The 22,027-nt window shown below is 42.8% G+C and overlaps 2 protein-coding genes across 8 annotated transcripts in view; one reads left to right on the top strand and one right to left on the bottom strand.

Annotated features, from left to right (window-relative positions):
* Positions 1-213: 213 nt before the first annotated feature.
* Positions 214-12,525, top strand: LOC116364343 (caspase-6). Of its 5 annotated transcripts, none has more exons than XM_031817501.1 (8): positions 214-297; positions 5,289-5,327; positions 6,043-6,085; positions 6,320-6,472; positions 6,586-6,662; positions 6,785-6,960; positions 8,861-9,011; positions 9,354-12,525. In XM_031817501.1, exons 1-8 carry the CDS (start codon positions 294-296, stop codon positions 9,590-9,592), a joined length of 882 nt encoding a protein of 293 aa, XP_031673361.1. In that variant the 5' UTR covers positions 214-293; the 3' UTR covers positions 9,593-12,525. The 5 variants fall into 5 exon arrangements, with proteins under 5 accessions (XP_031673361.1, XP_031673363.1, XP_031673362.1 ...); XM_031817503.1 differs by having other exon boundaries at positions 246-297; positions 9,316-12,525; XM_031817502.1 differs by lacking the exon at positions 214-297 and adding an exon at positions 4,559-4,801 and having other exon boundaries at positions 9,316-12,525.
* The window catches only part of LOC109877450 (calcium uniporter protein, mitochondrial-like), a 35,466-nt gene continuing 25,328 nt past the window's right edge, over positions 11,890-22,027 (bottom strand). Inside the window, exons 2-8 of one of the 3 annotated variants that reach the window (XM_031817495.1) lie at positions 17,537-17,609; positions 17,069-17,239; positions 15,905-16,036; positions 14,786-14,952; positions 14,320-14,523; positions 13,085-13,201; positions 11,890-12,959 (exon numbers count right to left, since the gene is read on the bottom strand). In XM_031817495.1, coding sequence (XP_031673355.1) covers positions 12,882-12,959; positions 13,085-13,201; positions 14,320-14,523; positions 14,786-14,952; positions 15,905-16,036; positions 17,069-17,239; positions 17,537-17,609 — 942 coding nt within the window. In that variant the 3' untranslated portion in view covers positions 11,890-12,881. Of the gene's footprint in view, positions 12,960-13,084; positions 13,202-13,229; positions 13,761-14,319; positions 14,524-14,785; positions 14,953-15,904; positions 16,037-17,068; positions 17,240-17,536; positions 17,610-22,027 lie in introns of those variants that run through there. The other 2 variants (XM_031817496.1, XM_031817497.1) reach the window with 2 other exon arrangements.

The following is a 22,027-nucleotide window of genomic DNA, read 5'->3' as shown; positions in this document are numbered from 1 at the left end:
AAGCCCCCGTGTGGATGATAAACGGTTTCCACTAGATTCAACAGCCACAAAATAGAAATGGTTTGTAATCTTTTAAAAGAGAAGCTTTTTGGCCATGATAAACACTGGCTAAGTTAGCAGAGGGAGGGTTTTGGCCAAGACCCATAACGAGACAGACAATTTACATAAAGTTAAAAACATTCGTGTGAATCTATCAATTGCACACGTCAGTACATAGACACAACGAAATTAGCGGAAGGAGGGTTTTGGCCGAGTTTCCATTTGCGAGATTCATTCAATGAATCAGGGACAATATGGGTAAGGTAACTTCAGAATGCTATCTAATTAGACATCTATATACACTGAGTGTAAAAAACAAAAACATTTTTGCCCTCAGAATAGCCTCAATTCGCATAGGAAGTTAATTGCCGTGCCTTTGGAAAGGCGAGAACAACATGAATGATAGTTAGCTATAGTTAACTAGCGAGAACTGCTACAAGTTATGTTTTGAATTGGAATAGTTATTTTATCCGCTGCTGAAATGTCGAACTCTCTCTTCTTGGGCAACGGCCCACTGGCACATAAGCAGTACACAGACATGCACTGAAGGGTCATTCCTATGATGGCTGATAAGTGAGTAACAATATTTAAGTGTGCCTTCATGAACTATGTTTACAAACATTTCCATGACTTTTTATGACCTTACAACCCCTTATTTGGCCATTTGGAACAACGCATCATGCCATTCACACTGATGCATTTTCAAGCCACACATTCTCGAACACTACTAGCCTACTGTCAAGCATAGAATCACAGACTAGTGGCAAATAAACTTGAACATAGCAGAATCGAGAAATGCCGACCCCGCTTTCATTCCGCTTTGATCAAACTTTTTTTGGCTCACTGTGTGAATCTCGGCGGGCGATATTCTACTTGTTTTATACAGGAGCTGGTACGCAATTCAACCCTAAAATGTAGGTTCTGGTACCGCGTACCAGACAACTCGGCCACAACTAAGCACTGATACTAGACTCACTTGATTTCGCATGCCCAACTAGGCTACAATATAACTTTTTGGGCGACCACATCAAATTCACATATATGTGAGTTATATATCGGTCATTCTCGTTGAAGGCAAGTCTAAGAAGCGGTAGCCTATATTCCATGTGCACTATTACTATGCTTCTTGTTCTTAAATGTAGTTTTAGCGTCTTTTACTATCGGTTTGGTACACCAACTTCGAACAGCTGAAAATGCATTGTTTTTGGTTGTTGAAAATATATATCACAGCGGTTTACATGTTAGGATAATTTAACTTTTGGGATTCACATGCAGACCAATTGCAACTATTTTCTAGCATCAGGTGGACGGACAGTCATCGTGCACGTTCAGAGTTGCATTTAGTTTTTTATCGTGGGCTTACTGTGTTCCTGTGGATTTCTGAGCTGTGTATATTCATATAGTAAGGAACTTGAACCTGAAACACCGGACCGGAGAAGGACTTTAAAAGCCATTCTCAATGGAATCCATAACATTGGCAAATACCTCAATAAGATCTATACAATTAAAAAATAACTCAACGTGGCGCTGGACTTACTTGGAGGACGTCATGGAATGTGTCACTACGAATGCATTGATGGTAAAGTCCCTCCCTCAGACTTGCACGTGAAACGGCTAGCTAGTTAGCGGCGATGCGCGCTAAATAGCGTTTCAATCGGCGACGTTACAATTTACATACATTTAAGAACATTAACATGTAATGTGTGTGTGTGCATCTCTGTTACACATGCATGTCGGTACATATACACACAACAAGTAGGTCACATGGGGGAGAGGTGTTGTGCCATGAGGTGTTGCTTTATTTGTTTTTTGAAACCAGGTTTTCTGTTCACTTGCTCAATATAAGATGGAACGGGGTTCCATGCACTCATGGCTGTGTATAATACTGTACGTTTTCTTGAATTTGTTCTGGACCTGGGGACTGTGAAAAGACCCCTGGTGGCATGTCTGGTGGGGTAAGTGTGTGTTTGTCAGTGCTGTGTGTAAGTTGATTATGCAAACAAGTTGGAATTTCCAACACAATAATGTTTCTGATAAAAATGAGAAGTGACGCAGTCAGTCTTTCCTCAACTCTTAACCAAGAGAGACTGGCAGCCTAGTAATGCAATGAAGAGCTAGTAGTACTGCTGTGTTCTGGACCAGCTGCAGCTTAACTAGGAATTTCTTTGCAGCACTTGACCATATGACTGGACAATAATCAAGATAAGACTAAACTAGAGCCTGCAGGACTTGCTTTGTGGAATGTGGTGTCAAAAAAGCAGAGCATCTCTTTACTACAGACAGATCTCTCCCCATCTTTACAACCATTGAATCTATATGTTTTGATCATGACAGTTTAAATATAAGGTAACACCAAGTAATTTAGTGTCCTCTACTTGTTCAACAGTCACACCATTCATTACCAGATTCAGATTAGGTCAAGAACGTAGAGAATGAAGACTACTGTTTATAGGAATGTTGTAAGAGCTGTCATATTATATATTGCATTGAATATTTGTGAGCATTGATCTAATGGTCAACTCTTGTCTACTCTACAGTTTGACATCGGCATCCCATCCTTGACCAAGTTCTGTAACCAGCATAACTGTTGGCATAGTTTGATGCCACTTGTAACTGTGATAAAGATGACTGTGAAGATGAGTTCCAGGAATGCCTGGAGAGAGATTTCTGTAGGAGATTGCATAATATGTTGGGACTTGTCTAGAGTTTCCAAGGTAAAATGGCATCTGGATTGTGTCCATTAGGGCATGCAACAGAAAACGTTTTACAACGGAATACGAAAAGGAGTGTTTCTTATTGGAGAACTCCAGGTAGTTTGTCTGTTTTCTTCCGTGTGGTGCCTAATGAACACAACCCTGATTAATGTATTGACATGCTCCCAGTGTCAAGTATTCCTCACAGTTAATTCAATAATGTGTCCACAATCTTGTAGCCTGGTTAAATCATACGGAATGCTGCACTCACCATTGTCAATTGTTTCACTTCACTGGTGAGTTCAGCATTCAATCTGGTTTAACCAGGCTAACAATCTTGCTGGTGGGGAAGATCATACAACTCATCCATATTACTATGTGTATTACCTCTTCTATTACTTGTCATTTTTATATTTGACTCTTATTATTGATACCGGGGCGGCAGGTAGTCTAGTGGTTAGAGCATTGGACTTGCAACATCGATTCCCAGACCTGACAAGGTAAAAATCTGTCGTTCTGCCCCTGAACAAGGCATTTAACCCACTGTTCCTAGGCAGTCATTGAAAATAAGAATTTGTTCTTAACTGACTTGCCTAGTTTAATAAAGGTAAAAAAATTAATTCAATATTGATTATAGAACTGCAATGTCGAGGGAGCCAGTGTAACTGATGTGAAATGGCTAGCTAGTTAACAGGGTGTGCGCTAATTGTGTTGACGTCACTTGCTCTGAGACCTTGAAGTAGTTGCTCTGCAAGGGTCGCGGCTTTTGTGGAGCGATGGGTAATGATGCTTTGAGAGTGGGGCGAGGAGAGGGACGGAAGCTATACTGTTACATTGGTGCCGTGACCCGGATCACTGGTTGCTGCGGAAAAGGAGGAGGTCAAAAGGGGGGTGAGTGTAACCGATGTGAAATGGCTACCGGGGTGCGTGCTAATAGCGTTTCAATGGGAAACGTCACTTGCTCTGAAACCTTGAAGCAGTTGTTCCCCTTGCTCTGCAAGGGCCGCAGCTTTTGTGGCGCGATGGGTAACGATGCTTCGAGGGTGGCTGTTGTTGATGTGTGCAGAGGGTCCCTGGTTCGAGCCCAGGAAGGGGAGAGGAAAGGAAGCTATACTGTTACACCAGCACACAAGCCTTTCACTGCACCTTTTATACCAGCTGTAAACTGTATACATGACATAACATTTGATTGTTATTAATTTTCTGTGTCTGTATAACATGATCTGCTCATGTTTTCAGAGTGTGACAATACTGCAACCCTGCTGTTTAATGCTGTCATGTACATGAGGTGTAAACCCTACATTGACAGTCAGAGAGACTCCTGCAGTGCACACTTAGCTGACATTTGACGTTTGTTGAGCTTTCCTCATTCACAGGCATACCTAAACATGCATTTTGTTTTTACAGTATCCCTCTGAATAATGTCACGCCATGTTTTATATTATACTTAACAAAAATATAAGTCGATACCATAAGTCACCCCCAACGTCGTTTTAGAGAATTTGGCATTATGTCCAACCAGCCTCACAACCGCAGACCACGTGTAACCACGCCAACTCAGGACCTCCACATCTGGCTTTTTCACCCATGGGATCGTCTGAGGCCAGCCACCCGGACAAGAGGAATATTTCTGTGTATAAAAAAGCCCTTTTGTGGGGAAAAAGTCAGTCTCAGTGGCTGTGCCCCTGCCCAGTCATATAAAAACCATAGATCAGGGCCTAATTTATTTATTTGAATTCACTGCTTTGCTTATATGTACTGTAACTCAGCAAAATCCTTTAAATTGCTGCATGTCGCGTTTATATTTTTGTTTAGTATATATTTGACTCTGTTATACGGTTCTCAGTGGCTACAATGTGGCATTATACGGAAGTTGTAACGAGCAACGCTTGATTGCCATGCCCAGTTGCCAATTGTATCCAGTTTTTGAGTAGATCCGCCAATCAGCTTAAAGGGGCGGGAAGTGTCATTCTCCATCAGTGTTTGTGATACATTTTACACTTGCGTGTACACATTGAAAGGAGAGTAGACAGCAACCATGTCGTATCCAGGGAATAAAGACACTAAAGGTAAGAAAAAGTCCTATTTGGAAGTTATAAAATACTATATGTATGTATTGGTATTAGTAGTCTTGCAGTTTAATGTAAAGTTGTGGTCACGGAAATCATATAAGACAAATATGAAAGAAGAACTCTCAGAAGACATTTCGGATCCTCCCTGGGAAAGGAAACAAAAGAATAATACATCACTTGCTGAATGATGTCATGGATTTCGCAATTCCCCCTCCATTTTCCTCGCTTATCTGGTCTAATACGTTTATACGGTGTATGTACCGCAATATGTGTCTGTTTGTACTGTTGTTACAGTAGCCAAGATTGTTGTTCACTGTCAGATTAATCGCGTCACTACGCAATTGCCTGGGGACTAAGTTACTGACAGATAAGCACAGACCAGATTTTATATCAGGTGTTATGTCAATGTTATCAGTGTACAGACTTGTTTCACAGGTCTGTGAAATCTTACTGTATTGTCTCATGTGGGATTTTTGTCTCACAGGAAGCTTGGAAAAAGACAACAAAACATCCCAGACGACAGGTGAGTATGTACGGCCGATATGAGGTTAGGTAGGTCTAGGTGCCCAATGCTTGTAGAGACATATGTAGATGTACATTTAAAACCAAAACAGAAAGACTGTTTGAGGTACTGTTTTAACGAAACTACCTTATCTCACGAAATTTCATTTTACGAGACTCAAAGTACACGCTAATTATGTAATGGTTAACACAAATCTGTAGTTATTTCTCCGTTTGGCGTTTGCACTGAGCAATCACCTGAATCAAAAGCAGTATACCCTCCTCTTGTGCTCTCAATAATAACCCGTAACACAAGGAACATGAGGAAATGGAACAGCAGACTTTCTCCTTCATGCTTCACCCCACACCTGCAACAGCAGCACAAGTAAAGAGCATGTAAGATAGGAGAGCTTTGTCACTTTTTCTACTGGTCTTAACACCCGTAACCAGCCTATTGAAAACCACCAGGACCGGGTGCTTATTGAACAATGGCTGCTTGGCCCTGGAGTTGTAGCCGAGGCTACTAATTCACAAACCTGTTTGCAGAGCTTAACAACAGACCCCCCCCCCAAAATAAATCTGATCCCAAAAGCTTTGGAGACCATTTGCATCGAAACTGCCGAATGTTGAGATATCAGAAAGCTGTAAAACCACGAGGCCTTTGAGAAGTCATAAGATAAATATTCATGCAAGATTGTCATACCTGTTCAGATTGTATGTTCCTTTCTCTTTATCAGGTCCTAGTGCGAACCTTACAGAAACAGATGGGTATTTCTGCAGGTAACTATTAGTAATGATATTACTCATTACATTGTTATAAATGACTTGAATGTAATGAACACCTGGTTGAAATAAGTTCAAGTCTGTTGACAATTTGAAGTGAACAGATTCTTCCGAATTTCTTGTGGTAACCGATAAGAAAGCTACACTTTCTCTTAACAAATGTCTCTCGTTCAGCTACACCCACTATGGCATAACAAGGTATTGACAGGGGAGCATGTGTTTTTCCTTCAGCAGTTCTTTCTCTATGGACCCTGCGGAGGAGTATAAGATGAACCACAAGCGGCGAGGCCTGGCTCTCATCTTCAACCAGGAGCACTTCTACTGGCATCTGAGGATGCCCCCCCGCAACGGGACCAATGCTGACCGCTCCAATCTGGTCAAAAGGTATACATGGCATCAGAACTCCCTATAGACCGGTTCAGTCAACTGTAGTGCTGATGGAGTTGTTTAAAATGTTCATGCCTAACCATGTTTGACACTTGATTTTTCTGATTCAGATTTGAGGACTTGAACTTTGAAGTGCAGGCCTTTGATAATCTGAAGGTGGAGGAAGTTCTGGATCAAATCAGTCAGGGTAAGCAGCACTTCTAGGCCTTCGATACCACCTCAATTAATCTGCTTAACACAGATACTGTATCAGTCACAGTCGGTATTATACTTCAGAATAAGAAATGATACATGTCTGATACTCTATAGCGGCTGAGGCCAACCATGCTGATGCAGACTGCTTCGTGTGCGTCTTTCTGAGCCACGGAGAGAACGACCACGTCTATGCTTACGACGACAAGATCGCTATCCAGGACATCACTGCCCTGTTCAAAGGAGACAAGTGTAAGAGCCTGGTGGGCAAGCCCAAGATCTTCATACTACAGGTAAGAGGTCAGATGATGAGATGCCTTTTGAATAGATCCATTTTAGATGGAAACCGCTGACATTCAGTACTGTTGACTCAGACATACAGTGCCTTGCGAAAGTATTCGGCCCCCTTGAACTTTGCGACCTTTTGCCACATTTCAGGCTTCAAACATAAAGATAAAAAACTGTATTTTTTTGTGAAGAATCAACAACAAGTGGGACACAATCATGAAGTGGAACGACATTTATTGGATATTTCAAACTTTTTTAACAAATCAAAAACGGAAAAATTGGGCGTGCAAAATTATTCAGCCCCCTTAAGTTAATACTTTGTAGCGCCACCTTTTGCTGCGATTACAGCTGTAAGTCGCTTGGGGTATGTCTCTATCAGTTTTGCACATCGAGAGACTGAAATTTTTTCCCATTCCTCCTTGCAAAACAGCTCGAGCTCAGTGAGGTTGGATGGAGAGAATTTGTGAACAGCAGTTTTCAGTTCTTTCCACAGATTCTCGATTGGATTCAGGTCTGGACTTTGACTTGGCCATTCTAACACCTGGATATGTTTATTTTTGAACCATTCCATTGTAGATTTTGCTTTATGTTTTGGATCATTGTCTTGTTGGAAGACAAATCTCCGTCCCAGTCTCAGGTCTTTTGTAGACTCCATCAGGTTTTCTTCCAGAATGGTCCTGTATTTGGCTCCATCCATCTTCCCATCAATTTTAACCATCTTCCCTGTCCCTGCTGAAGAAAAGCAGGCCCAAACCATGATGCTGCCACCACCATGTTTGACAGTGGGGATGGTGTGTTCAGGGTGATGAGCTGTGTTGCTTTTACGCCAAACATAACGTTTTGCATTGTTGCCAAAAAGTTAAATTTTAGTTTCATCTGACCAGAGCACCTTCTTCCACATGTTTGGTGTGTCTCCCAGGTGGCTTGTGGCAAACTTTAAACAACACTTTTTATGGATATCTTTAAGAAATGGCTCTCTTCTTGCCACTCTTCCATAAAGGCCAGATTTGTGCAATATACGACTGATTGTTGTCCTATGGACAGAGTCTCCCACCTCAGCTGTAGATCTCTGCAGTTCATCCAGAGTGATCATGGGCCTCTTGGCTGCATCTCTGATCAGTCTTCTCCTTGTATGAGCTGAAAGTTTAGAGGGACGGCCAGGTCTTGGTAGATTTGCAGTGGTCTGATACTCCTTCCATTTCAATATTATCGCTTGCACAGTGCTCCTTGGGATGTTTAAAGCTTGGGAAATGTTTTTGTATCCAAATCCGGCTTTAAACTTCTTCACAACAGTATCTCGGACCTGCCTGGTGTGTTCCTTGTTCTTCATGATGCTCTCTGCGCTTTTAACGGACCTCTGAGACTATCACAGTGCAGGTGCATTTATACGGAGACTTGATTACACACAGGTGGATTGTATTTATCATCATTAGTCATTTAGGTCAACATTGGATCATTCAGAGATCCTCACTGAACTTCTGGAGAGAGTTTGCTGCACTGAAAGTAAAGGGGCTGAATAATTTTGCACGCCCAATTTTTCAATTTTTGATTTGTCAAAAAAGTTTGAAATATCCAATAAATGTCGTTCCACTTCATGATTGTGTCCCACTTGTTGTTGATTCTTCACAAAAAAAATAGTTTTATATCTTTATGTTTGAAGCCTGAAATGTGGCAAAAGGTCAAGGGGGCCGAATACTTTCGCAAGGCACTGTATATAGACCTATTGACTCATAGACCTGAGGCATATCTTCCTCAGACACAATACTATTATTTGTAATTCTATTTGTAAACATTTATCCACATAACCACAAATATTTACTGCTAAATATATATATATATATATATAACCACCATCATATTGACGTTTTGACTGTTTTTGGTTTCTGATTTGATTGACACCGACAGGCGTGCCGTGGGGACAAGCATGACGATCCAGTGACCCCCATGGACGTGGTGGACAGCGAAGTGAAGACCAACGAGGTGGTGGTGGACGCTGGGGTGGTCTACACCCTCCCTGCTGGCGCTGACTTCATCATGTGTTACTCTGTGGCTGAAGGTGAGGAACACATGGCACAGCTGATAGTCCATTACAGAAAACAAGAAGAAATACTGGAAACCTTGTGGTCGTAAATGAGGATAGATGCATAGATCAGTGATACATGGAGAATAAAGACAAATTCATTATTTTAATTCCTTATCAGATGCACAGTTACTATTTTGTACCAAACTCCTCCTTACTGTGACTTGTATACAGTTATGCTGTTTAGACAATATCCTAAATAACTGTTTCCCTGTGTTTGTGTAATGTTGTTTGATCACTTGATTATCCTTTGCTTCTCATTTGGATGAATGGAATACAGATCTGACTGCCATACTTGTTCCCGGTGTCCCTGTGCAGGCTACTATTCCCACCGCGAGACGATCAACGGCTCCTGGTACATCCAGGACCTGTGTGGGGCCATGCGGAAGTTCGGGGATTCCCTGGAGTTCACGGAGCTCCTGACCCTGGTCAACAGGAAGGTGTCCATGAGGAGCGTCGGGAATTGTAACGACAAGACCGCCATCGGGAAGAAACAGGTCCCCTGCTTCGCTTCCATGCTCACCAGGAAGCTCTACTTCCGACCCAAGAAGCAGTAAGGTCTCCATCCACTGGGCAGCTACTACGTCATTCCTGAATCCTGCTGTAGTTGTTTTGAATGTTTTTTGGGGAGAAAGGTTGTCCTTGACTATAATGTCTGGTGGTTCTTTTTGTTAAAAGTTTGTCTACATTATTTAGATGTTAGTCTTGAGAACCATGAATTACACTTCATCAAGCTGTGCATATTCCCTTTATTCTAATCTTTCCTATGAAACCAAATGGAGATCATGTCATTGGCTGATGATTGTGTATGCAGTGTTATTTTAACACACATTCTGTGGTGGCAAAACTGACCTAAAACAAAGCATGGTACTATACTGGTGAAACCTGCTTGGCTGCTCGGCTTCAGGCTTTCCCTGTTGGTGTTGACAGAGGTCATGGAATGTACCCGCAGGGCAGGTAAAAGAGTGACATGAGAATGGTAATTGAGCATTAACATTTCAAATGACTTTATTCTCAATCTGTTTGTGGATAGCTGTTTGTTAAGAGGGGATTCTCAGTCAGTAAAGGATTTTGCATCTCCAGTCCCTTAAGGCCTTTCTCGAGAGAATACTGCTAATTCTTAGCATTGACTAGTGGTTCCCTGGGCTTGATTTGTTTACATCAACTATCTGTGTCAAATATACAAAGACATGTGCACGTTGTTTGAAGGAGGATGTGGCTCTGGGGTTAAATCCCTACCTTGCATCCAAAAGGTGTGGCTTTGATCCTTATCTCTTGTGCAAGATTGTGCAACTGTCTTTGTCCGACATAGGAAGAAAAGTGCCGATTGGGGTAAAGAGTGGGTGGCTCTGGGGTTGAACGCCTTCCTTGCAACCAAGAAGATGTGGGTTCATACCATATCAATACCGTCCAGCACGGTGTTTCCTCCGACACATTGGTGCGGCTGGCTTCCGGGTTGGAGGCGCGCTGTGTGAAGAAGCAGTGCGGCTTGGTTGGGTTATGTTTCGGAGGACGCATGGCATTCGACCTTCATCTCTCCCAAACCTGTACGGGAGTTGTAGCGATGAGACAAGATAGTAATTAGTAACAATTGGATACCACGATATTAGGGAGAAAAGGGGGTAAAAAATAAATATGTTGCCTCCCCACTTGTTTTGTCAAAAAGGGAATTTGTGTTATTTCTCTTTGTACTTGGATGTGCTTAGCCTTTACAACTCATGTAGTTTTACAAATTTTTGAAAGCGGCAGGCTAAACGTGAACAAACAACTCCAATGTGGAAAGTACCTCTGGGAGTCAAGTGTCTAGTGTTTCAAAGACTAAGTAAATACTGCACGTTTGGTCACATGACCTGCTGTACTACTCTGACTCAGGAAAACCAGTCCTATACATGGTTTACTGCCACTATGGTGCCTTTGTTTGGTGACATGACCTACTGTACTACTCTGACTCAGGAAAACCAGTCCTATACATGGTTTACTGCCACTATGGTGCCTTTGTTTGGTCACATGACCTACTGTACTACTCTGACTCAGGAAAACCAGTCCTATACATGGTTTACTGCCACTATGGTGCCTTTGTTTGTTCACATGACCTACTGTACTACTCTGACTCAGGAAAACCAGTCCTATACATGGTTTACTGCCACTATGGTGCCTTTGTTTGTTCACATGACCTACTGTACTACTCTGACTCAGGAAAACCAGTCCTATACATGGTTTACTGCCACTATGGTGCCTTTGTTTGTTCACATGACCTACTGTACTACTCTGACTCAGGAAAACCAGTCCTATACATGGTTTACTGCCTCTATGGTGCCTTTGTTTGTTCACATGACCTACTGTACTACTCTGACTCAGGAAAACCAGTCCTATACATGGTTTACTGCCACTATGGTGCCTTTGTTTGTTCACATGACCTACTGTACTACTCTGACTCAGGAAAACCAGTCCTATACATGGTTTACTGCCTCTATGGTGCCTTTGTTTGTTCACATGACCTACTGTACTACTCTGACTCAGGAAAACCAGTCCTATACATGGTTTACTGCCACTATGGTGCCTTTGTTTGGTCACATGACCTACTGTACTACTCTGACTCAGGAAAACCAGTCCTATACATGGTTTACTGCCACTATGGTGCCTTTGTTTGGTCACATGACCTACTGTACTACTCTGACTCAGGAAAACCAGTCCTATACATGGTATGGTGCCTTTGTTTGGTCATTCAAATCAATGGCCTTTTAATGAACTATAAAAAAAAATCCAGCTTTTTACCATTGTTCTTTATTGAGGGTATTTGACAACTGTTTTCAACTTAAGATAAGATCACTTTATTGGTCAATTACACCCCCCCACATTCCATCTGGGCTGGGATTGGAAACCCTCCGGTTGCTGGCTCGCATCTCTAACCACTTGGCTACCTGCCGCTCCAATACTGAACAACTTTAACACTACCAATCTTTTTTGTACACCACATGACTACAGACATATTCTTCAGCCAGAAAATATGCGCAAGTGTGCATTATATAACTCAGATAAGACAACTCAGGGTACCAATCAACAGACCATCTCATGTTTAAAAAATAAATAATTGTTAGTCACCTGGGAGATATTTACTAAAGCAATGACAATGCATGAGGTATTACTCATTTGTATGTGAACCTGAGTGCTGGACACCAATTCATGTTTCTATTTCTGAATTGTTCAAGAAAATGAGGACCATTTTAGTCTCCATGGGTGAATATAAGGAACCACTGCTTAGTAAGAGTAATGTACTTGTCTTGTTTTGTGGTCCACCAGGGAAATGTATCTCTGACCTTTTGGGAGATTGGGTTTGCACTAATAGCATTTGGAGAGGTGCGTGGGGCTCCTATTGAGTTAGAATCTCTCATTTATAAAATGGCAGTTGTAAAACTGTTGAAATATGTTTGGGGTTTTGATGATTGAAACAAAAGTCTGAATTGAGGTGCAATAAAATATTGAAATGTAATTTGTGTTCAGTCTCAGTTCCTCTTAATCTTTGTAAACATTCAGAATGGATCATCTCATTATATACACATCACTATTCATAACTTTGCTCTTCTATAGAAATGACACTAGCTACTATATTGAATTACTGCAATGGCCAGGAATGCAGAGAAAATATGATTAGTATTCAGGAAGATGCTTTCTCATATATTTATTACTATACTTCTATTACCACAAATGACTTCCAACATTGTAAACGGTGTAAACCAAAACTCTAAAATGATCTGCAGGGTTAGTAAGAAAAATGCATTGTTATCAAAATAAATGGGATGAAATGCTGCTGCTCAGTAGTCCTTCAGTTTGATGTGGTGCTGCTCTTCATGGCTGGCTCTGGATCTGTTCTACAGGGAGCTGAAGTTGGGTTGGATTCCTTAGACGTCTCAAATCTTCTTCCACCTAAGTATGACACACACACACAATCAGCAGAAGCCCCTTTATAGACTGAATACATCAGTGGAAAGTCCAATAAGCAGTGAGCAGAAATTCTGCAGTGCCTTGTATAAGTAAGTATAGCAACATACCGAAGCCAACTCCTCTCTCAGCTCATTGTACTTCTGCACGTTGAAGCGCTCCTTCTTGGCACCCTTGTGGAAGTAATACAGGAACTGCCTGTCTTTGGCATCTGGATACACATAATCCTACAGAGGACAACAACCATGATCCATCTGGATAGACATAATCCTACAGAGGACAACAACCACGATCCATCTGGATAGACATAATCCTACAGAGGACAACAACCATGATCCATCTGGACAGACATAATCCTACAGAGGACAACAACCATGATCCATCTGGACAGACATAATCCTACAGAGGACAACAACCATGATCCATCTGGACAGACATAATCCTACAGAGGACAACAACCATGATCCCTCTGGACAGACATAATCCCACAGAGGACGACAACCATGATCCATCTGGACAGACATAATCCTACAGAGGACAACAACCATGATCCATCTGGACAGACATAATCCTACAGAGGACAACAACCATGATCCATCTGGACAGACATAATCCTACAGAGGACAACAACCATGATCCATCTGGACAGACATAATCCTACAGAGGACAACAACCATGATCCATCTGGATAGACATAATCCTACAGAGGACAACAACCATGATCCATCTGGATAGACATAATCCTACAGAGGACAACAACCATGATCCATCTGGATAGACATAATCCTACAGAGGACAACAACCATGATCCATCTGGTGCAGACTAACTTGTGTATCACTTCTGCTCATAGTTATCTGGGTTTAAATTCTAACTTGAGATAACTGTGAACCTCTGTGTAAATTATGCACGGATGTCATTAGGAGATATGATCAGAATACAGGTGATGCACCTCGAAGCGTAACAGAGGAATGTTGGTTTGTATCAGCCTCCTTGTTGTGGATGTACACAGTTCGTACTGTACTTTTATAAGATACCATTGATGTCAATGCAGCGGTTTGTAGAAGTTTGACTGCACACAGTTATCTAAAGTTAGAATTCAACTCTGATAATTACTGCCTTCATACTGTACAGCGTATGGCAATGAAGGTCACATATGAGAACTTGACGACTCCAAGTTGTTGTAAGGAGACCAGGTGTGACTGAAATGAAAATGAAAGCCTTTTGTTCAAGTGCCCTGTAGTGACAGTACTTTTTGTGCACACAAGGGGGAGACACTGTCTTGACTACTTGTATTGAGACCATGCTGGACATGGGTCTTCCTGTCCTTCCAGTCCTGTACTGTACCTGCTTGGTGAGGACATAGTAGGAGAAGACTCCGATGCTGGTGCAGTAGGTGAGGAAGTAGGTGACGGGCTCCATGACATCCCAGGAGTACACCCACCAGGTGAGCCAGGCCAAGGCCCCGCCCTGCACAGACAGCAGGGCCACACCTGTCCACAGAGTCCTGGAGGAGTGGAACTCTGCACTGCGCGCCAGCTGTGCCTTCACCTGTACAGGGAACGCACGGGAGACAGAGGTTACTAGTGATAGCTAAAACAAACTCTCACACTCATGCAATCTTATCTTTGAAGGTTTACCGCGACAGCTTTATGGTTGTCGACCAAAGGGATAGGTAGTAGGAGTCACACAGAGACGAGAGAGAAGAGACAAGAGACGCAAGAGAGAGAAATAAAGAGAGGAGATACTGACAGACAGAAGGAAAGAGAAAGAACAAGAGAGAAACGGAGTCAGAAGTACACCCCTCCGGTACCTGTTCCAGAGGTGAGAGGTCCTGTTTGAGTCCATCCAGTCTCTCCAGCAGCTGCCTCTCCTTCAGCAGGTGGTGGTCGGGCAGGTGGAGGGCCGTGTGGAGCAGCTGCACCATGTGCTTCATGTCCTCCACGTCCACCACATGCTCACTGGACACACTGGACGCCTCTGGACACACAACATGGGTGGAATTCATTACAACACAGTCACTCTGGGAACTCATGGCAAAATTATTATTATTACACTGGGAACATGCATCACTATTCCACCAATTCCACCCCAGACTGGAGGTGGATAATGACGATGAGGAGGAGGATCCTGCTGAAACTCAAGTGACTAATGATGTTTCTTTTTAGAATTACTGATAAAGATCAATTGATATCTCATCATCATCCTCTGTAGCTGTGTGATCTGTGGTCCTCTGTAGATGTGTGATCTGTGGTCCTCTGTAGATGTGTGATCTGTGGTCCTCTGTAGCTGTGGGGACTGTGGTCCTCTGTAGCTGTGGGGACTGTGGTCCTCTGTAGCTGTGGGGACTGTGGTCCTCTGTAGCTGTGGGGACTGTGGTCCTCTGTAGCTGTGGGGACTGTGGTCCTCTGTAGCTGTGGGGACTGTGGTCCTCTGTAGCTGTGGGGACTGTGGTCCTCTGTAGCTGTGGGGACTGTGGTCCTCTGTAGCTGTGGGGACTGTGGTCCTCTGTAGCTGTGGGGACTGTGGTCCTCTGTAGCTGTGGGGACTGTGGTCCTCTGTAGCTGTGGGGACTGTGGTCCTCTGTAGCTGTGGGGACTGTGGTCCTCTGTAGCTGTGGGGACTGTGGTCCTCTGTAGCTGTGGGGACTGTGGTCCTCTGTAGCTGTGGGGACTGTGGTCCTCTGTAGCTGTGGGACTGTGGTCCTCTGTAGCTGTGGGACTGTGGTCCTCTGTAGCTGTGGGACTGTGGTCCTCCGTAGCTCAGTTGGTAGAGCATGTTGCTTGCCATGCCAGGATAGTGGGTTCGATTCCCGGGACCAACCATATTTAAAATATAAACACGCACAACTAAGTCGTTTCAGAATAAAGATGCTGCTAAATGGCATTTATTATTATGTCATCATCATCATCTCTTAAACTGTTTAAACTACCTATGTTTTGGGAAAGAGTTGCTTCACCTCTTTCAGGGGAGTGGATGTTGTATACAGCATCATTGATGAGGAGCTGGAAGTCTTTGTCCAGGAGACTGTCTATAGAGGTGCTGTTAGCTACCCGTGCACCATCTGTAGGAGACAGGAGGATAACAGATGGATATAGTGTCTACAGGGGTGGTGTCTACAGGGGTGGTGTCTACAGGGGTGGTGTCTACAGAGGTGCTGTTAGCTACCCGTGCACCATCTGTAGGAGACAGGAGGATAACAGATGGATATAGTGTCTACAGGGGTGGTGTCTACAGGGGTGGTGTCTACAGGGGTGGTGTCTACAGAGGTGCTGTTAGCTACCCGTGCACCATCTGTAGGAGACAGGAGGATAACAGATGGATATAGTGTCTACAGGGGTGGTGTCTACAGGGGTGGTGTCTACAGAGGTGCTGTTAGCTACCCGTGCACCATCTGTAGGAGACAGGAGGATAACAGATGGATATAGTGTCTACAGAGGTGCTGTTAGCTACCCGTGCACCATCTGTAGGAGACAGGAGGATAACAGATGGATATAGTGTCTACAGGGGTGGTGTCTACAGGGGTGGTGTCTACAGGGGTGGTGTCTACAGAGGTGCTGTTAGCTACCCGTGCACCATCTGTAGGAGACAGGAGGATAACAGATGGATATAGTGTCTACAGGGGTGGTGTCTACAGGGGTGGTGTCTACAGGGGTGGTGTCTACAGAGGTGCTGTTAGCTACCCGTGCACCATCTGTAGGAGACAGGAGGATAACAGATGGATATAGTGTCTACAGAGGTGCTGTTAGCTACCCGTGCACCATCTGTAGGAGACAGGAGGATAACAGATGGATATAGTGTCTGTGTACACGACAGACAGTAGCCCATATTCATAAAGTATCTCAGAGTAGGTGTGCTGATCTAGGATCAGTTCTGCCCTGTCCATTAAATCATATTCATTATTATCTAAAAGGCTGAACTGCTCCTAGATAGGCACTCATACTCTGAAATGCTTTATGAATACGGGCAAATGTTTGCATTTGAGTGTGTGTACACAACATTTGTGTGTGTACAACATACTTGTGTGTACAACATATATTTATGTGTGTATACAACATATTTGTGTGTGTACAACATATTTGTGTGTGTGTCCTACCCTTGGTGTGCACAGAGGCAGAGGTGACTCCTGGGTCTTCTCTCTGCAGGTCGTGGATGAGGTCTCCTACAGTCATTAACATGGGCCTGAGGAAGAACAGACAGCTCTCCTGCCTGGAGGGTAGCGGCACAGCCAGCACCGGTCGTCCATGTTTATACTGCAACACCACATCTAGACCGCAGACAGAGAACAACACAGGTAAAATGGGTAGTTTAATGGCCTTGTGTTTAAAGTACAGTGCAGCTCATTCTCACCGTTTTAAATAACTGAGCTCATTGCATGCAACAATATATGGATTGTCTCTGCGTTTATTAATAGTGATATGAACAGTCTACCAAAGATTACAATTCTAAAGCCTTTCATCATCGGCTGGCACTTTAGAATAAAGAACTGCACTGTGTGTAAAGTCAAGGCAGCCAGGGTACTACATTAATTGTAGAAAGGTTCACTGTAATGCCAGTATCATACCACAAGAGGGTGCTACAGTACTGCAGAAGACCACTTGGGGAGGACACCTCCACTGTGGCTGTCTGGGATGGATCTGAAATGAGAGAGAACACATTACAGAATGGATTTATTTGACCTTTATTTTAAACAGGGAGTCCCATTCAGACCAAGGTCTCTTTCAGAAGGAACCATTCGTACACAATTTCCAAAATACAGATACGGTACATTTAAGAAACACAAATAACATTAAATCAGCAAATAGGTCTCCAATCAACATTATGAACAGCCCGAGAGGCGCCAGAACATACTGTTACAAGGAACGCTGTAGATTTCACAATACATGGGCGGCAAAGCAACTAAAAACAGAATGTGGCTTAGTGGCTTATCAGCTCAATATCATCAGTATCAACAGAAGCCCTCCCTTGGCAAACGATCATGCTGCCAAAGACAGAAAGACAAACATTTGAAGTTCTACATGATAAAAATGAGAGTCGGAAAAGGACCAGCTTCTATTCTACGTGACATCTTTGTTTTGTCAGGGAATGTCTTGATTATCATTCTACATGTAGACAGTAATTTTTACTGAGATACTGTGTGATGTAAACATTGAGATAAGGACATATTTACAGAATCTAATTTCCAAGAAACTGCATCATCATCATCATCATTTCCCCCCCCCCATTAACCACAGAATAGCCTACAGCCGACAGATTTGTTTTGCTGACTACACCATGTCAAAGTTTCTGCTGACGCAACATTTCTCCATTTGATTTCAATAACTTCTTGGCCTAGATGGAAGATGGAAAACCGTTCCGTGTTAATATTCACAATCATATCCCTCCCACCATCACTATCCAATCTCACTGAGGTAAGGGTAAAAGGCTGGCTCTCACCAATCTCCACAGAGACGTAGCCTGGCTAAACCAGACTGAATGCTGATGCTTGACTAGCTGAAAATAGACAGAAAATGGTGCTGAAAGCCTCCAGGTTTCCATATCAACATCCCCACTACAGATTCATCCCCTTCTGATCCCATGCAGAGTAATACAATGATTTGGAGTATTAGGTTTAATGGTTGGGAATATGTTGCTGGCACTGCAGCTGGAAGTAATGAAAGGAGCTGGTAAGATACGAACGTAGAGTAATAGCTGTGATAATGTGTGTGATAGTGTGTGTGTGTGTGTGTGTGTGTGTGTATATATATATCATATGTATTTGTGTGTGCGCCCGCACCTGTGTTTGTAAAGAGATTTTGTTTAGTGCTACAATTATACCAACACAACTCCCAATAAGTATTGTGATGCCTTAGGCATGCATTCTGCCACTATTAAACACATGCTCACACATACAACCACAGTGGGCAAAGATACATGGTCGTGTTAAATGTGAGAAATGAATAAGGGTTTTAGGTCATAACTGTTGAATGAATGATGTGCTTGCTACAGAACATTACCCCCATCCACACCATTAAAAAGGAAATGACTCCACCCGGTAAGAAGAGGACTTGGAGGGTTTGCCAACGATGCCTAGTGAACACTACAGAACCTTCTGGGCAGCAAAACCAAGTTGGGCCCCTTGTATTGGAAGCCTGTAAAGCGTGTGGCTGCAGTGAGTGACCTTAAAGTGATCAAATGCCAAAAGACTATACAAAATATAAAGCATTCCTTTCTGATGGCATTAGAAGCCTAATGTGTGACATCGTGACATTAAAGTGATCAAATGTCAATATCTACTCAACTAAATGTAGACTACTTTCTGACCCCACGTAAAGGTCAGTATTAGGAGCTTAAGAGTGAAGAAATTGATTTCTTCTCAATGGATTCCTTCTGTGGTAGAATAACAGTTTAATTAAAAAGGGGTCTGGGTGGTTGAATGAATCGGTGAGTCTCTGTCCCAGCGGCAGTGACATCCAGGGACCTGACAGAGTGGGTGTGTGTGCGTGTCTGACAGCCACTCCTCTTCGACCCTCCAGTCCGTAGCCTGGGCTGTCAGCCAATCAATATCAAGTTAAAGAAGCAGAGTGCTGGAGCCATCCATGCACTACTACAGCTACAGGTCAAAGACACCGCACAAAGGAAAGGACAGGGGATATGGTCAGAGGGGTGGGAACAGTGGCGACCCGTTATTAGAGCCACACCTGTTTTGAGACCCACATTTTAGGGGGGGGGGGGGGCTTGCCATTAATACATGTTCCATAACAGTTTGCAAACAGTGTAAATATATATATATCATTGAGTTAATAAAGTCTCCACACAAATATGGTCTCTTTTTTGTTTTCTTGAGTAATGCAGCTCCACAATGCAGGTATTTTAGCCTTGCTCAGCGCTTTCTGTGGTGGTGGGGCGAGCCAGCAGAAAATATGGAGCGCTGTGCCGTGATTGGCTCAGTGTTCAGTCACTCATGGGGTCACTACGTCACCACCAAGTCAAAGGGTAGAGCTGAAAATTCTAGCCCCTTGGGTGCTGCCATAGAGTTACATTAGAAGTGCCCATCCAGGAAGGCTCAAGGTGATTTGCTACAGATAAAATTACATCAAATCATGTTATATGTACAGTAGCTTTGATTGGACTGATCATGTCAACATCATACTTAGCCAAGTCTTAGCTAAGAGTAATCATCATGAATCAAACCATTCCTTTTTAATATTGTTTAGTAAGCTTGTTAGTAGCCCATGTGCCTCACCCTAATAATTGACCACTCTTAATTGTGTCTACTGTTCTGACTTGGTGGTGCATATGTAGGCTATAACCTGTTTTAGAGAAATGTAATCATCAAATATTCGAACAGCTGCCATTGTCTGCTTTTATATGCCCCTTTATTTATCCTACAGTTCTGACTTGGTGTACAGGGAGAACACTAAGAACGGCCCATGTTCTGAATTCTGTCGCTGTACATTTCAAAAGTGCTGAACAAATAGTTACATTGACTATGCCTGTCCTAGCTCGCTCATTAATGTCTTAATCAAAATGACAGATTGCCTCATCCGCTTGTAGTCCTCTTATGCCATAGTTTGCACACCTCAATTGTCATTAGAAACCACATTTGTTTAAGCAAGTCAGCCATATCAGCTATGTTTTTTGTTTTTTTAAGGCAGTAACTGAATGAACTGTTTCGCTGCCAGACAAGGCTCTGCTGATAGCCAGGTGTAGCAGTGGTAAGATGTTGGCATAGCTTTATGTATTCCCTAACAGTTTGTGGGCACTGTTGGTCACCATTATAGTGTAATTAATGTATTGTTCAGTGTTGTGAAGTGACTTTGCTGGGAGCTTCCCACTTTTCATTTGTTTTCCCCACCAAGATGTACATGCTAAAATCGCCACTGGATGGGAGATCTATAGACTTACACATCAGTAGTTAAGGTTAAGAGTAAGAAGGTAGGAAACACTGTTAAGAGGAGAGACATCCATGCCTCGAGTGGGGCAGGCTCCAGCCATAAGCAGTGTAGGTTCCTTTCTAAATGTAACTATAGTTACTAGGGCCCGGAAAGATACCAATATCGCAAAGGTCCTTCAAAAACCTGCTGTATGTAAAATAGTGTGTGCTATTGCTTGGTGGAAAATAAATAAATGTGACTCTGGATGACAACATAATAATGTTGGTTTCCAGCATTTAGGGCTCTTTTCCTAAAGAAGTTAAATCCGCGTTGTGTTCGGTTTCCTTGCCGTGATACTTACGAGTATCGCGATACTGGTATAGTCCAGGTCCTACTAGTTAACTGTCCAAAATTGTAATCAGTAATGTAATCCAATTCAATAATTGGATTCATAATGAATAAACAATGGTTTCAGTAGGAACTCTACTGGCTGTTAGTTGAAACTCATTACATTGCTTCTAGGGATGGGAATGTGTAATTTTGTACTTCAACGGACGAGCTAGCAATTTTATAACTCATTTCCTGCAATTCTACATATTCTGCCATAGGGTGGAAGCAAATGCTTGTCGTTTTTAATATGACAACTGATGATCAAACGGGCTCCCCTCCCGGTCGGTAATTCCATCTTGCTTACTACAAGTTTAGATAGTTAAATTAGTCTAGCGACCAGCTATCTTTAAAATATATTTTAAAATACAGCTGATATGGGCTAAATGAGTGACAGCTGATGCACATCCACATTTCGAAATGCAACTTCTGTATTCTAACTCTCAACAGTAAGTTGAGACCCCGACTGAGTTCCAAAATGTAAAAAGGTAGATATAAAATGGGCTGCCAGTTGCCCATCCCTATCCCTGCCCTGAGCTATAAACCCCCTAAACATAGTTCCACACTGAAAATATGCAAGAACTGTTTGATAAAGACAAAGAGCATATTTTCTTCAGCATCATTATTGATTTAACCCTTATTTTACCAGGTCAGTTGACTGAGAACACATTCTCATTTACAGCAACAATCTGGGGAATAGTTACAGGGAAGAGAAAGGGGGTTCAACCTCTCTTTCATATCGTCTGAGATCCCCAAGGATTGGAAAGCTGCCGCAGTCATCCCCCTCTTCAAAGGGGGAGACACCCTGGACC

This window comes from Oncorhynchus kisutch, unplaced genomic scaffold (assembly GCF_002021735.2).
Source record: "Oncorhynchus kisutch isolate 150728-3 unplaced genomic scaffold, Okis_V2 scaffold1049, whole genome shotgun sequence".
Taxonomy (NCBI): domain Eukaryota; kingdom Metazoa; phylum Chordata; class Actinopteri; order Salmoniformes; family Salmonidae; genus Oncorhynchus; species Oncorhynchus kisutch.
Note: the sequence above shows the minus strand (reverse complement) of the source record. Positions and strands in the feature narration are given on the sequence as shown.